Genomic DNA, 18230 nt, shown 5'->3' on the forward strand with positions numbered 1-18230 from the left:
AATAAAAATTTTATTTTAAAAATTTATTTTTTAGCCCATAATAATTTCTTATGATCAAATAGATAAATAAAAAACAACAATAATAAACAAAACAATAATAAATTATTGTTTAAGAAATTATCAATTAAAATATTATATATATAAATAATTGGATAGATGCGTATTAATGAAGTACTAGCGTACAAAATAAAAAAATAATTATCACAAATTATACAAATTAAAAATATTAAACAATTAAAATAAATATTACAATAATATCCGAAGCAAAATGTTTAATCGTCACGAGTTTTGACGCGTAAAAGATTTCGATGTATCGAATTACAAATTAAAAAGAGACAAATATTCAACAATCCGACAAATCGAAATATGTCGAATATGATAACGTCGACCATAAAATCAGCGTAAAATCAAAACAAATACAGAAATGACACACGAATTGAATATATGGATGATATTTAGAAAAATATATGAAAAATATATATAATACAATTAATCGATGTGATCTAGCTAGACGTTATCTAGCTACTTTCATTTCTGCAAAAAGATAAAAAAAATTTTATAATTGATTATTATATTTCTAAAATGAATAAATAAAAATCTTACCATATTTGAATAAAAATTCTAAGATTATTTTTTAGCTAACATATGTGTAAACATGTGTGCAAGAAAGATTACATTATCAAAGCTCCAATCAGACGATAATCATATTTAATTTTAATATAATAGTGATTCAACAAACACAATTTATATTGATTATACAAATTTTAATAAATATGCTATTAATAAAAATTTTATATTATTATACATCTCTGCAGATGAAACACAACTGTTACCACGATTTTCAATTGTAGATTGATGCCATGCGCATTATAATGTACATTGATTCGTTTCGCCCCTAGTCTCAACAGCTTTCTAATTGGCTGCAGTGGTTGTATCTTTAGCCGCGCGAAAATTGAACTATAAAATTGAAATTATATTAATTATATTAATATAGTTTAACTCTACATTTCTATAAAAAGAATTTTTATAAAGATAGATTGATTAAAAATAATAATAAAACTAGATTATTATAATTAATTTAGTATAAAAATTATCCAAATTAGAGAAGTTAAACGTTTAAAATTAAACTTGATCTTCTAAAATTTAATCGATATATTAAAAAAATAAAAAAATATGCATATATACGTGCATGTAATATATATATATATATATATATATATATATATATATATATATATATAATTATTCTTAATATGTTTCATCAAAATTATAAAACAAATTAATATAATATGAAGAAATAATATTTTTTCAAATTTTTAATAATATTTTATATAAAAATTATTAAATGATATTTTCTTCTTAATTTTTTTTTGTAATTGTGAAAGTAATTTTTATATGAAAATATATTATTTAATTCTTGAAAAAAAAGAAAAAAATTAATAGTATATTTGAAAATTTATTTATATAATGCTAAAAAAAAAAACCGAAAAAAATTAATAAAAAGAATACATTACTTTTTGCTCAGAATTAATTGTTTCATTTAATTATTTAAATTATACATGTACAAAAATAATCAAATAAATCGAGAAATATAAATTTATATTTTGTCATCAAATGTTTTAATTCTTATTTTTATTTATAGTTTTATTTATAGTTTTTATAAAATTTAGATTTTAATTCTAATCGCTATTAATACTATAATTGTTTTCTATATCGATAACGTCGCATGTGACACGAAAATGGTAAAAGATCAAGTGACTCTTGAATTCTTAAGACACGAAAAAGCATAGCATGTCACGTCTATTCTATACTTCGTCTGTGGTATCTTTTCGCTCAATATCACAGATGACTCGTTCGTGATATAGTAATTCGTTAAATATAGATCAAAAAATATCTATTATTGATTATATAATAGTATAAAAATATATAAAAATGTGTATTTTGATTGATCTTTTTCAAAGTTTTTTCATATATATACTTTTTTATATATATTTAAATCTATTTTTGTTTTTGTTCATTGTATCAACTTTTTAAAAATATTTTTTAAAAAAACAATAAAAAAATCTTAAATAAGATAGCTTAAGTTTTAATTTAAAAATGTTATTCGTAAAGATAAAGTAGATATAAAGATTTATTACCGTTTAATTAAATATATAAATATTTGTAATATGTACATATATTATATAATAAATTATTTATATAATTTATATAATAAACGTATAATAAATATATAAATTTATACATATATATATATATATTTTTTATAATCTAATATTAGTATTTATTTATACGTGTGTATTATATATTTATTTGCTCGAGTCTTGCGCGCCATCTATTGGAAAAAGATGGTACAATATTTCATTGGAATTGTTTCGCCCTTCTATTCAGCTTTTGTCAATATCACCGACAGAGTCAAATGTGATTTGAAGATGGCGATACAAGAGTAGGATTGAGCGGACGCTTCGCAAAGAAGCTTCCTTCTTGCAGTGTTAATTAAAATTCCAAGCCCAGTTGTACATGGTGAGTAGAAAATAAGATACTGTTATAAAGAAAACTTTGAACTCGTTTAGATATCCTATTCTCGGACTTGAGCAGAATGTGAACAAACAAGAGATTCGCATCGGTTAAGCGACGAAATCTCGCGATAAGTGTATACGTATGTATGAACCGTCTCTCTTTCCAGACTGGGAAGTTCAATGCGGCGCATAAGCATGTGTCACGTCGCGATGAAACAAGAGCAGGAGTTCTATAGTAAGCATCTTTATATTCATGAATATACAAGTGTACAAGCTAGTATTTGTGTACTTATGAAAGGTCAAAAAATTAATTTAAGCAAGAATCATGAGAAATGGTACAAAGTTGAACTATTGGTACAATTCGGTTTTAATTCGAGCAACATGAAACAGGCTATCTCTTTAATTAGTTTCCTTGATTAATCTATACGACTAATGTAATCAATTATTTAAAATGATAATTGATAGATAATAGGAACAAGTTATCCGATTACAATGATTTATATTCTATAAATTATTTTTAATTAATAGAAAATTAAAAGCAAAGACAGCTGGAAAGTAGAGATTAATATTAATCGATGATACATGAAAAATAAAAAAAAAAATTTCATCGATAATGATTGATAGTTATTTTAAATTATATTAATACCAGGTAGTAAAGAAATACCAGGGGTATTTCTCTTGATTTCTTTCAGATGGTGGAGGGTTCTTCGCTTTTCGTGCTAATCAAGGGAACAATTCAAAGGGGAGAGGCCTAAGACTACTAACACAATTTACTAATCGGAACGGAAAGAAATTATTTGTATTGATATACAAATATATCTTTATCTGTGATTGCGAAATAAAAGGAAAACAAGCGAAAGACAGAGAATTGCAAAAAAATCAAACAGTACTCTGATTCACACAAAGTTAACATACATACAATCTAGTCAAGAAAGGAAGACTTACTTCTTAAAGAGAAAATTATGACGCTTTGAAATAATGATGATACGATGAATTCGAAATATGCAAGCGAAAAATATAAAAACACAATAAGCAAATTGGACCATGAATTTTGTCAAAATTCTATTTTGAAAATATTCCGAAAAGAACAAGAAGATTGCGTTTATTAGAGAATTGAGAATCGCGCATGAGTATTACGAATAACATCAAAGATAATTCAATCGTAATAAAATATTAATAATGTATCGATCACATTGGAATTTATTACTAAAAAAAAAAAAAATGTATTACCAAAGAAACATTTAATCGAATGCTTTAAGAATATAAGTAGTGGAATATGTGTATAAATGTAACTAATCCTAATAACACTGATCAAAGTTTTATTGTTATTAACGGCAAATGATACCAAATTAGACTTAATAAAGAAAGATAAAGAATAGAAAATTTGATCGATACAAAAAAAATCGAGTACAATTGATGGCGTGTCTATCGACGATTATATATGCATACAAAATCTTGACAAACGTATATTTATATATACGTATAAATTTAAGTATAAAAAAAAAATGATCTTTTTATTCGTATAAAATACGATTAATATAGTTGATTTGATACGTGTTATCATATACGTGTTCAACGAATAAACGAAAACGAGGAAGAGAGACAGAGAGGGGGGAAGGAGAGAGAGAGAGAGAGAGAGAGAGAGAGAGAGAGAGAGAGAGAGAGAGAGAGAGAAGGAAGAAAGAAGAGAGAAAAAAGAGAAAGAGAAAGAGACTTTTTCGTCAGTGATCTATTCGTTACTATTCGTTGAATGAGCGGATAAAAAAATGAAAAATAAGAATAACTTAGTCTCAAAGAAATTAAATATCATAATAGAGAATGAGAAATAGAAAAAATATAGAAAAAAAAAAAAATAGAGTTTGTAGTCTAATGCAAAAAAATTATCGTGTTATGGATCGTATATCGATGGATATAATACGAAGATATCAAAGATGATGAAGATGATTCGTCATAGATTCGTCTATATTGGATGAAATGAACAAATGTTCATTAAAAATTATAAATATTACTAAGAGTGGTATACATCGAATCCGAAAGAATTGTGAATTTTTTTTTGAAAAATTGTATACGAAAAATAATAATATAATTTCTTAATCACACTGAGAAATAACTATCGTATTAAAGAAAGAGATAATGATTACAACAATTAGTTGAAAAAAAGTACTAAAAGAGAAAGATGAGAGATCATAGACGAAGAGAAAATTGAAGAAGGAGAGTTGGAAGAACGAAAGGGATATGGGAAGAGTCTGAAGCAGTGTAGAGAGGGTGTCTGGATGAGCGGAGGGGTAAAATTTAGACCGATATCGACCGCGAATTGCGCTTGCGTGGAAAAAGGCGCGCAATCGCCGTTGAGAAAGCAACGTACTGCCGCGAGGAAGAGGCAGTCAGTCGATTGTCGCGACGACCATCATCGACGAGTAACAATCTCTGTCGTTCTATCGTTGTTTCTTTATATAGCCGAGGTGGTTATTATTTCGTATTCAATATTCCTTCTTGTACCAATACCGATTATATTCTCGATCAAAAGTATAAATTTTGCTTATCTATATACTCAGTATGCAGAACGATTTTTTTTTTGTAAACATACAGCTAAATTTCTCAATTCGCGTAACTAATAAATTATTTCTCTTTAACTATCGCTTTTAATGCTACTCCACTTCTTTCGATATCCTTGCAACGGTCTCGGTGATTCCAATGCGCGCACCAACGAAACGCGCATTTGCAGAAAGCTAGCATATGAAAAAGGAAATTGTTACTAATAAATATGCATCAGAGTCGTAAGTAAGAAAGGGAATAGATCGCGATCAGCTATTTCTACGAGATTAATTTCTCTCTTTTTCCCTCTTTCTTCAATTTGCTTCTTCAGTTTTTTACTTTCTGCGTTTCGATAAACTGTGTAGAATTGGAAAATATAAACTATAATATTTGCAATATTCGCAAAATTTATATTAATTTCACTATAAATAAGAATAAATATTAATATAAAAAGTTAATATAGAAAACTGTACAAGAACGAAAAAAAAAGAGTGAGTGAGATAGACAGAGAAAGAGAGGAAGGGAGGGAGGGGAAGGAAGAAAAGAAAAAGAAAATATCGATACAATAAGAATATGATATCTGATTGTTGTTACTTTACATACGTGTAAGTTAAGTTTCATTGTTTCTTTTGTTCTTAACTTTTATTATAAGAAACAGATCAGAAACATTTCTTAGAAATTAAAATAAAACGTTTTCAAAATTAAAATGAATGCGTTCCACAATTTTAAGATTGACGAATAATAATCGCGAATAATAAGAATCGCGATTACGTTGAGATAGAGATAGAAAGAGAGAGAGAGAGAGAGAGAGAGAGAGAGAGAGAGAGAGAGAGAGAGGAGAAGGAAAGAAAAAGAAAGAAATAGTGAGTAAGAAATTGCGAATATTTGGATAGTAAGATAAAAAAAATATAAGTTAAATGGCTACGCTTAATATGCAACAAGATATTTTAAATCAAGTAATTGAAAGCGAACAACAACAAGAGGAAATTCAATTGACAGAATTATTACCGGTGAAACAATCACGAATCAGAGAGAATGAAATTTTTAAAGATACAGATGCGAATGTTGATACGACCGATGCTTTAAAGATACTTCGAAGTTTTACCATCGTCGACAATTGTTGCAACGATGATGAACATAAGCTTTGCTCGGTCAATTTATCTTTTTGTAGGAAAATCGATCAATATGAGCGAGAAAAATTACAAGACAATTGCAAACAATTGCTCGAAGGTAATCTGCAAAAGAAGATTTGCGAATATGATAAAAAAAATGTAATCGATAAGACCGAGATTGAAAAAGAAAAAGAGAAAAGCAACGTCCAAAGATTTGAGAATGAATCAAGTATAGGAAGAAGAAAACGCAAACAAATCGATAAAAAATCGATGATTGGAGATGTAATAAAATCTACAAAGAAAAGAGCAATTATCGATTCAATAAAAAGTAATAAAAAAGAAAAAAGTGAAGAAAATGGCAACGCAAGGTCAAAGAATCGGTTAAAATTACAAGAAAATTCATATCTCGAAAATGAAAAAGAGATTAACGAACAAATAGAATCAACGACTTATTTAGATCTTGACAAGAATAATCATTTAAATGATGAGATTTACGTGTTTCGTCGTGAGTTGATAGACGAAGAACAGGAACCCAATACAAACTCGAAAAACATAGAGGAAACGTACAAAAATGCGAATTATACTAATACTACCGATGGAATATTATTCGATCGAGTAGCAATTTCTAACGAAATAGCGGACAAAACTAATATTGATGAAGCCGCCAAACAACTTATCGCCGTTACTATTGAAGAAAATTGCATATTTAATGAAAAAGTAGCGAATTCGAAAATATTGCTCGAGAATTCATCGAAAGAAACAAAGTTAAACTTATATGCAACAACGATGAATTATCTTGTAGACAGTGAAAATAATAATACGATGGAATCAAGTCGATTCAAAGTCGGAGAAGCTCATACGAATCCATCGTATGGATCAGATATCTCTAAGAACATAGTCGTTATCGAATCGTCGTCATCATCATCGTCGTCATCGTCGTCGTCGTCGTCATTATCATCCTCATCATCATTATCATCGTCAATGTTGTCGTCGTCACTCTCATATTCAAAAAAAAAGAATATGAACGATAACGAGGATGGACGAGACGAGGACGAAAAGATTGATATCAAAGCTAAAGAAGAAAATCAGCAAAAAAAATACTGTTGCGTAGTTTGCGAGGCGCGATTTAAAGGTAGCGGAGGTCTTCGTAATCATTATAAGATCGTACATGGAGCAGGACCTATCTTTAAGTGTGACGAGTGTGGCAAAGAATTCCCTTTGAAAGAAAGATTGAAACTACACGTTAGAACACATACCGGATTCAAGCCGTATAAATGTCCAGAATGCGACAAAAGTTTTGCCAGAGGAGGACAATTGGTGCAGCATCGGCGTACTCACAGTCAAGTGAAACCGTACCGTTGCGGTTTATGTTCTGGCACGTTTACTTGTGCCGCGAATTTGGCATTGCACGTAAAACGACACAATGGTCAAAAAGATCATAAATGTGAGATTTGTGGTCGCGCGTTCGTTCGCCGAGACGCGCTCAAAAAGCATCTCGAATGCCTTCATAGAGATGTAAAATCTTTTCTTTGCGTGATATGTAACAAAACTTTCAAGGGCCACCTACCTCAACATATGAGAACGCATGCGCGCGATCGGCCACATGGTTGCGCTACGTGTGGTCAAAGATTCGCTCAAAAATCTCAACTGACCGTCCATCAAAGAACGCACTCAGGACAAAGACCATTCAGATGTTTGGTTTGTTGGCAGGCATTTGCACATTCAACGGCTCTTAAACTTCATACAAGAAGACATACCGGTGAAAGGCCGTTTAAATGTGCCGAATGTAACGCCGGTTTCACTCAACTACCCCACTGGAAGAAGCATATGAAATGCATCCACGGCCGAAATGAGCCGTACGCTTGCAAAAAGTGTAAGAGTTTCTTTAGAATCAAAAACGATTTGGAATGTCACGAGAAAACCTGTCATCCTGAATCTAAAACTGAACACGACGTTTCGAATAATCGAATGGACTCCATAACGGCACCGATAATACCGACAACATCAGTTTCGATGACCTTACAATCGACAACGTCATCCCTGCTCTCCAATGAAATAATCACCGACAAATCTTCCTCCTTCCCCTCCAAATATAAAATAATGTCTGTCGAGAGGATGAGATTGTTGCTCGCTGTACTTCTTAAGAGGATTAGCAAACAAGAAAGATTGGACGAGTTAGGGTTTGGAAAACGATTAATCGACGAGGTTCTTTATGATTCTTTGTTATCCGCTGGCAAAGATCCGGTCGTGAGTAACGGTCTTTCGGAACTCGAAACTCTCACCAAGAATCTCGAGATATTTCTCAAGTGGACCGTACCCAAAGAACATTGGGAACATTTTCGCAAGTTGAATAAAACACCCGAAGATATCTTGGAAACACTTACCGCTACTTAAATAAAACTACCTAGTTATTTCAATCATTTAATCATACATGGCTAACGCTACTAAATATTTACCAAAGATTAGAAGATACAGATATACTTTAAACTTCTTGAAAATTATTTCATCTTAAATCGAGGCTTTTTAAATCAAAGACTGCTCCCTCTTTTTACACGGATAATTTTTCTATAACTTTATACGTATAACGCACCGTTCGCGACTACGTGAATAAAAACAAAACGTGAGATGAACGAGTAAAGAAAGATTTGAACATACGTGCGGAACAAGAAGAATATTCGTTAGCACGTGTGCATCGTCAATCAACATATTATTTAGTAATAATAATTGTTCGTATTATATATTATCTAAATACCAAAAGTGTTAATAATTATTTATTAAAATTATTTCGATACATATAAATAATTTCATTTAATATAAAATAAGTATTTGCTAGTCCAAAGTGCAAACGCAATATTCGTAATAACAATCGAATAACTCGTTGATCATTTTGTGCGTGCACCATTTTACAATTCATTTCGTACTGGAAAAGATAAAATATGCGATTGACTGATATACATTTTAACGATATTAAAACTTATTATTAGTTATGTTACATATATGTTGTAAAAGTAATAACGAGTTACACGTAAAATGATAGATTGAACGAATATTTTGTTCCCATCATTTCTATGTGATAAGTTAATTATGCATCGAGTGCCATATTGTTTGTATAAAAAGTTCGTACAAACAATTTAAAAACACATTTAGAGTTTTAAACTTCTACGCAAAGTATAAAGCGACAATATACACTGCGAAATTTTCATTATGAGAGAAAGCGAGAGAACGAGAGAGAACGAATGAACGAGCGAGCAAGAGAGAGAGAGAGAGAGAGAGATAAAAGAGAGAAAGAGATATATATATATATATATTTACGTGATTTTTATATTATAATATTTTAAGTATACATATGTATATAATATTTTACGAGTTCATTCGCTTCATTATATAGATATTTAAGTATATCTTTTATAGATATTTTTAATAACCAACTGGCTACATTCAGGGTGCCATACATCATTTATTTCTTGCCCTGTTATTTTATTAATAATTGTCTTACTTGTTGTTATTTAAACGAATTTGTTGCTCGCTTTTCGTAATTTCTAAACGAATGTATGATAATGTAATGAATGTTACGATGATAGTTAAATATTATCTATGATAAACAACTAATCAAAATTAGATTCGTGTGGCAATAGATTGAAAATGCAGTTTTTGCATATGTATTCGTCATAACGAAAAACATATTTTTTTAAAAGAAAATTGAATGAAAACAAAAAAAAAGAAAAAAGAGGGAAGAAAAAAAAGGGAGAGAAAAAAGGTGAAAGAGAAAAAAAATATGTTTGAATATATACGAGTATTTCAATACAAGTTTTTAGATGATTTCTTACTTAATTTAAAGAGGCTAAACATCAACTAGGCTATTGTACGTTGTTTGTTGCAATATATTCTTTTAATTAGACATAAGCATTCTATATTTATACGTACATTGTTGTGTGTAAATTGTTAGACAAGTATAACACACAAGTTGAATGCATAATTTTATTGATTTTTGTTTATTTGTGATATTTTTTTCTTGCCATTTTTTTCGCTTTCGTTCTCATTTATTTATTTGCTTTCGAAATATCAATATTTATGAACTCAAATTATACGTTAAATAAATTGATCTCTTTGGATAAAAAAAGTTCGGAAAAGTTCTAAAAATTTCGAGAATTCTCATAAAATTCTTCGTATAAAAATCATGTAATGAAATAAAAATTTTCATTTACATATAAAAAATACGCGTGGTGCTACATGAAATTCTGTTGTGTTCGTGGCTCTGTTAATAAACAGGATCTTTAATACCTAAAAATTTTATTGTCGTCATTTTTTTTTCACATTGTATAATTCTCGTTAGTATATATTTTTTCGTTTTAATGCATAGATTGTGCAAATTAACACGACGAAATATTTAATAAATATATCTGTACGCTTAGCAAGTACGACACTTTTTAGGTAGACATAAATAAATGTGAACAGACAATAATGATCAAAGTTTCAAGTTAATAATTTAGAAAAACAAAAAAAAACATATATATATATATAAACAATTATAAGATATATTATATTCCGTATATTCCGTAATGCATTAATATATATTTAATAGTGTGTTGTGTAATTTTCAATTCGTTAAAATATGTTTTTAATTATAATGGAACATTTAGTGATTCCGATATTTCGTATATAATATAAATATTTCAAACATTTTGTAATATTATAGTATTGTTCCGAAATAGATATATTGCTCAAAATCTACTTGTTGCTTATAAATCAGATATTATTCGATTTGTCTTTATGTCGAATAAAAGAGCGGAGAAAAGCTTAAAATATAGACAAATCATAAAGACCGATCAAGCAACAATATTATTCTTTAGAAAAGAATAGAATGATATGTCATCTCACTCTGTCGCTAAACGATTCCTAATATATACAAAAATTTATAGGAATTTGTGTTTTTACGGATTTCTCATTCATTTTCGGATTTTCTACTATAAATAAAGAAATGGAGCAATATGCTTCTTTCGGAACAATATTATATATATATATATATATATATATATATATATATATATATATATATATATATATATACACACACACACACACACACACACACACACACACATATACACATACACACGCACGCACGCACGCACGCACGCACGTACGTGTGTATCATTCTAATGTCACAATTACTTGTTTCATGAGAAAAAGTTGTTTTCGTTAAAATCAAATTTTTATACAGTTTATTTTAAACAATGAAATGAGCTGATAAAAAAAAAAGTAAAAAAATGTAATAATTCTCTGACGAATGATGATTGAAATATTCCTTGGGGAGAAAAAAAAATTTCAAAAAATCATCCGTTATACCTTTTATAAGAATTCAAGCAACTATATGTTAAGTATGGTTGGTGTGAGATATAATGACAGGGACGATTATGTCAGTGTCTCTTTGAAATTTATTCAAAGATCAAATCTACTTTTTTGTCTGCTGTAGAAATGCAAATAAAGGTCGTAGAGACCTCTGAATATAGATCGAGGTCAAAGGAATGCCCGCATGTTTATAGATACGTATGTAGAATTCAAGTAAAGATTTCTGTGTTTCAACAATGGTGCTGTTTTGTTAAATGCTTGAATTTCTTTATTCAATACGTTCCACGAAATGCCAAAGTGATTATTTTGATTTGCCAATGTTACGTGATAACCGATTATCTGTATTGTTATTATTTTTATTGTTATTAGTTCCGATTAGAAACAAATTGAAACTAAAATTTTCATTATAAATATTTTTTTTTTAAATTAATAATCAGATATAGATTATTTCAAAAGATTTCATTTTATAATTATTCTTTTTCGTTATAGTGCCATAAACTATATATTGTTTATAAAGTGTATCCTACTTTATTGTATAGTAATTATTCGAATAAAATTAAAAAAATTTTATTTTTTCTTTATTCAAGAAAATATTTATTTTAACAAAAGTAAAAAATATATTTACATATTAGATAAAAAGTAATATCGAAACGTATATATATATATCTATAAGAACAACAATCTTATACATATGATACAAACGAATATATATTTTACACAATTATTATTATTATTTATTGTTGTTACCATATAATTCAAAATTCATCATATCTCCAAGAAAGCGAAAAATTTTCTCTCAAATCCACTCGTAAATTATTTATATTTAAGCACTGAAAAATTAATATTTTTAGGTTTAGATAAAAAAAAAAGAAATTAAAAATAAAAAATAAGTATTATTCGATACTCTTATTTAATTTGAATACGACCTTTCCCCCCCCCTTTTTTTTTATCATTTTAAGCGAATTGAAACTCACATTTTCCTTCTTGATATATTCGAATCGTATTTCGTGATCGTTTAAAAAAACTTTTGAAATATTAGATGTTATTCCCCATATTTGTATTTTATCTAAAATAATCTTCTCATCGAAATAACTCTTCATTGCTTTGGAATTAGATAAAGTATTATTCTCAATATTGAAAAATGTCCATACAAATTGTCTCTTCTCGAACGAATCTACGAATTTTTGCATATGAAAGAAAGAAAATTATTAGAATTATTACAATTAATTATCATATTGTTGTAATACATACCTAAACTATCACCATCATCCCAATATAATTCTCCTTTTGCCTTTTTTACATTATCCAATGTAATCAATAATTCAAAATTATTTTTTCTGCTAGCTGTTGTAGTATCGGCTGGTTTTTGTGCTGGCAAAATAGATCCTCCGCGAATCATTAATGGTATGACATCGAGTGGTGCATTCAATGTGTAATATTTGCCGAGCGCGAAAAGAGAATCTTTTGTATAAAAATTATACCATAATCCACGTGGCAAATAAGCAATTACTTCTGTCTTGTTCTATAACAATCATCGATAATAATCAATAATAATAACAATCAAATCATTATTTTTTTTTGTATAATATACGAATAAATCAAATATTAAATCATTTAACAAAATTTTAAATATTAGCTTACTTCTTCTAAAACTGGGATTATCATCAAAGAATTGCCCCACAGATATTGAGCATCGATATCATATGTGATCGAATCGTTAGGAAATCTGAACAAAAAATGCGAACATTTTTATTTAGTAATCATTTAGCGTCGTATATGATTTATATTTACTCGAAAAATAATGGCCTCGCTACAGTTTCTCCAAATTTATGTGCCCGAAAAAATAACGTATACAAATACGGTAACAACCAATAACGTATCGTAAGGGCACGTTTGGATGATTTTATTACCAAATCGCCCATAGCAACTGGATCTTGTTCCTGATATGGACAAAATATATTACATGCTAAAAATATTGTAATGAAAAAATGATTCAATTATATCTATTCGTTATACAATGAATATTCATAAATACGAACAATTGTATCATCTGAATTATGATTACGAGAAAAAGGATAAAATGCACCAAGTTGCATCCAACGATTGCATAAACTTGTTGTAGTATTTCCATTGAATCCACAAATGTCAGCACCAACCATTGGTATTTGATAAAAGTTCATCAACAAAATTGCTGGAATGCTCATTTTTAAATCATGCCTAAAGATTAATTTATTATGTGAAATACGAATAATCAAATATGTATTTACAAATAAAATACTTCATATATGAATTACCACGAGGAATAAACATCTCCTGTCCAATGACCAGCATAGTAACCATGTCCTACCCAGGTTGAACGTGATATTATAAATGGTCTTTTTCGTCTAATATTGGTTAATGCACTATATACACAATCTTTCGTAATTACATTCTTCTTTTTAATTTTCAAATTTCCTTTATGCTTACGAATCTACTTACTAATTAGTTGCTATCGCTTGACTTGTGCCATAAGTATTGTGAAGATCGTAATGAAAGCCCAAATAATGTTTAGCATTCATGCACAATGTTTTCGTTGATAGAATATTGCCAATAACACGCGGTATATATTTAGGATAATCCAATTTATTTTGTGAACATCCATATTTATGTCCATTATAAAAGTTAGAAGGCTCGTTCATGTCCTAGCAATAATAGAAAATAATACATAAAAATATTAAAAAAATATTATTTTTATTTACCATCAAAAGATAAAAACATACTATCCAAGCACCATCATATGCAAAATTATTATGCATATCATTCATCATACGAAAATAATAATTTCGCGCTTTGGGATTTGTAAAATCAGGCCACACAGTAGAAATTAGATTCCAAACTTTGCCAACAAATGGTTGATCACCTTTTTCATCTTTTATAAATATATCTTCTTTCAAACCTTCATCGTACGGCAAATAAGTTCCGTTCTTTTCAGAACCAGATACTCCTGCATCAATCAACGGAATATAATGCATTCCTCTCTACAAAATGTAAAACGTATATTATACATTATATATATATATATATTTTTTAGCAATCTATACAATTTTAAATCATACCGAATGTATTTCATTAACAAATTGTGGTAAATCCTTAAACCTGTCTGAATTATATGTAAAATCGTTATTCTTATCCATGTAATCTAAATCGTTCCATTGAGTATCCTAAAAGTGATAAAAATTGATCAAAATAGTTAAATTTATCTTATCTTATCTCATATATACTTATTATTATTATTATTATTATTATTATTATTAAATTTAAAATGATAAATATATAAAAGACATTACAAATGGAATTCCTGCTGCTATAGTTCTATTCCATACTTCTTTTGTCTTTTCTAAACTTCCATATCCGTATCTATCATACAATTATATAAATATTATTTATAAATATTTTATCACATATGCACAAATAATAAGAAATATAAACTCATATCTTTTGCAATAAAATAAGATTTGTACCTGCATAAATGAAAACCAAGGGACCAATATGGGGGCAGAAATGGTTTACCTACTATCTCAGAATATTGTTTTATGACATCTGCTGGAGTTGGACCCAAAAAAAAATATATATCAAAAATACCGCCAATAGCTCGAAAGGTAATAGCAGGTGATGGTTGTAATATCACATCTAAAAATATCGAACATTATAATATAATAGATTCGATACATGTTGAAAAAAAAAATTTCAATTTTAATATTTAACATCATTACCCATAGCATTACTATTAAGAAATAGAACTCCATGAGAATTTCCTGAATTTTCAATTATTAAATAAAAGGGATGCGATCCATATAAATTTGCCTAAATTTAAATAGTTTATCTTGACAATTTTATATATACGTATACACACATTAAAAAAAGATAAATAGAAATAATATATAATTTGAAACAATATTTTCAATCTACATTCAACCTACATTTTCGATCGGTGGTTGATCTTTGTTAAATAATGTAAAAGATTGCCAATTAGTATTTAATTTCAATTTTGTTTCATGTTCTCCAATACCATAAATATTATGACTTGGTAAAAGAGCGCTTATTTGCAAAAATTGCTCAGCAAATATAAAACCTCCGATATTAATAGAATCAAATCTGAAACATAAAATATAAAGAAAATACTTTTATAATACAGGTAATACAATAATAATATATTGTAATACATAATACTATATTCGTAAAAAAAAAGTTTTGAATATCTTTTGACCGATTCTAAACACTAAAACAAACAATACAAAGAAACTTTTATATAATAAAAAGTTGATATGCAAAAATGTTGATCGAAATTTTTGATTATTGAAATGTTGAATTATTTAAATTTACCTATTATTATTTATTAAATTTTACACAAAATGAAGCGATATAAAGATAAAGAAAAATAGTTTCAAAGGATCCAATTCAATGTTCCTTATTTATAAAAATCATTTAACGAAAATTTTTAAAAGCGAGATATTTAAATTCACTTATTTTAGATTTACAATTGATTATTCAGAACTTTTATATAACGTGGTAAGAAAATTTTTTAATATTTTCTTATTATATAAATATAAAATTCATACAATTTATTATCTGTACTTAAAATTCAATTTTTTTAAATAACAAATTAAATGAATTTCATTTAATGTTAAAAAAATATTAGAATTTTTTTTATAACGATACATATTCTTTATATATACTATTGCTTTACGTTAAGTTTATTAAAATTCTCTGATAATTAACGATATACCATATTACCTTTAAAATTTCATTTTCAATCTGATTAATACATCTAATCGAGATTGCTAATATTGGACAGTATATTTGATCTATAAACTTTCTAACACAAAATTAAATTGTTCATAACTTAATAAATAAATCTTAATCAATATATTTGTATATTAATTCTTATGTTTGTTTGTTTCAATTTCAAATCGATCCTGCAAAGATCACTTATAAATATATTAATTACTCTGTATATAATATGTTTTAGCATAATTATTATAACATTAAAACTTGTAAAAATTTCAAAATTAAAAATTTAAATATCGTTGAAATGTTACTCACATTATTGTATCATCTAAAGTTCTGTATACTTTAAAACCAGGTTTAATATTATCAACATTTAATTTGTATTTTGCATAATTATTTTTTTGAATAAATGGTTTAGGATCCGATCTCAGAGGCCATGGTGGTTCATAACGTTTCTTAAAAGCATCGTATATTTTTATACGTAAAATAGAATTATCTATAGCGCTTGTTTCTACCTTAACAGATGGTATATCATTTTCATAGAATGATCTTTTCATTTGTTTGAGAAATCCAGAAAAATTATTTCCATCTATAGTAAAATTTTCATATTTATATATGCTCCAATTGCTCGGATAATAACAATATGGGATATTTAGAGAGGCTTGTTTTATGGTTGGAATTTGTTTTTCGAAAGAATTCCAACAACAACCTCTATTCGCACAAGATAATTTTGTTGCTCCATCTTCTGGATGACAATCAAAACGTAATGTAACTGGAATATTGTCGCATTGTTCCTAATAAATGAAATTTTTTTCAATAAATAAAGATCGATGTAAAAATATTACAGATATACATATCCAACCATTAAAATTAACTTACTTGTACAATTTTAGAAAACTGAGATGTTTTATTATCAAATACTATATCATGTTTGAAATTTTTATTTTTAGATAATATTGTAGAAACATTGATCGATTTATAATTCATATTGTCCTTTTGTAAAGTTTTATTAAAAATTATATTTATTTCATATTTCTTTATAGTAATGCATCCACTTTGTTTTATAGAAACTATTATAAAACCAAATAGAATAAGAAATACGATCAATTTCAGAAAATGTGTCGATATATATCTACAATATCTATTTAAAATCATATTTTTTCTTAAAAATTGTCGTGTATCTTTTACATCCATTTATCCGTTAATTTAATAAATTCGAAAATTCTGCAAAAAAATATTATAATATAATATTTACTCGAAACAACTCAAGCGTCTTAATTTTCTTTTTAATTTATATTTAATAAACTTAATTAATATATTATAAAATAATAATTAAAAATAAAAATAAAATCTATTATAAAATAATATAACCTCAAGCATAAATATAACCAAATGTAAAATCTTTAACCTTATGTTATTCATATATATATTTATTATTATTAATACAATAGATATTATAATAATATTTAAAAAAAATAATTTTAATTATTAAATTCATTGTATTAATAAATATTTAAATTACCAACCATCAAGAAAATCCAATTAATTCCACTTTGTTTTATTTTTAACAAGATTGGTCTTTTTAAAATAGAAATTAAGAATCTTTCTATCTATCTACTCATTGTTGTATTTTTTTAATTCATTTTTGAATGCAGATATTTCAACATTAAACAATAAATTTTAAAATCTGAATAATTTCATTATTATCATAATCATAACGCCATACACGCTTTATTCACATAAACAAACCGAAACTTGATATCGAAAATTTTTTACTCGTTATCAAGTTTAATAACCAGAGCTATAAATAAAATAATATATATAATAATATACACGTACATATTTTATACTTTAAATACATGATCGTTAATAATTCTTACAAATTATATTTTTTTTAATATTAATATTGCGAATACTTTCTTCGAATTTTTTTATATACACATTATGTGCG

General features: G+C 27.2%; 2 protein-coding genes across 3 annotated transcripts; one reads left to right on the plus strand and one right to left on the minus strand.

Moving 5' to 3' along the window:
• Positions 1 to 2364: 2364 nt before the first annotated feature.
• LOC100578529 (zinc finger protein 701) lies at positions 2365 to 9431 on the plus strand. Of its 2 annotated transcripts, XM_026442876.1 has the most exons (3): positions 2384 to 2520; positions 2684 to 2751; positions 3209 to 9431. In XM_026442876.1, the coding sequence occupies exon 3, from the start codon at positions 5969 to 5971 to the stop codon at positions 8555 to 8557; it is 2589 nt and encodes an 862-aa protein (XP_026298661.1). In that variant the 5' UTR covers positions 2384 to 2520; positions 2684 to 2751; positions 3209 to 5968; the 3' UTR covers positions 8558 to 9431. The 2 variants fall into 2 exon arrangements, with proteins under 2 accessions (XP_006567398.1, XP_026298661.1); XM_006567335.3 differs by lacking the exon at positions 2684 to 2751 and having other exon boundaries at positions 2365 to 2520.
• Positions 9432 to 11388: 1957 nt separating this feature from the next.
• Positions 11389 to 18033, minus strand: LOC409365 (lysosomal alpha-glucosidase). Its single transcript, XM_392880.7, has 17 exons — positions 17806 to 18033; positions 17159 to 17503; positions 16595 to 17073; positions 15472 to 15646; positions 15265 to 15355; positions 15013 to 15181; positions 14839 to 14908; positions 14608 to 14712; positions 14272 to 14529; positions 13991 to 14193; positions 13807 to 13914; positions 13552 to 13729; positions 13304 to 13452; positions 13154 to 13238; positions 12764 to 13034; positions 12487 to 12686; positions 11389 to 12342 (listed from the first exon to the last, which is right to left on the minus strand). Exons 2-17 carry the CDS (start codon positions 17471 to 17473, stop codon positions 12268 to 12270), a joined length of 2931 nt encoding a protein of 976 aa, XP_392880.5. The 5' UTR covers positions 17474 to 17503; positions 17806 to 18033; the 3' UTR covers positions 11389 to 12267.
• Positions 18034 to 18230: the final 197 nt, after the last annotated feature.

Source organism: Apis mellifera, linkage group LG9 (genome assembly GCF_003254395.2).
Source record: "Apis mellifera strain DH4 linkage group LG9, Amel_HAv3.1, whole genome shotgun sequence".
Taxonomy (NCBI): domain Eukaryota; kingdom Metazoa; phylum Arthropoda; class Insecta; order Hymenoptera; family Apidae; genus Apis; species Apis mellifera.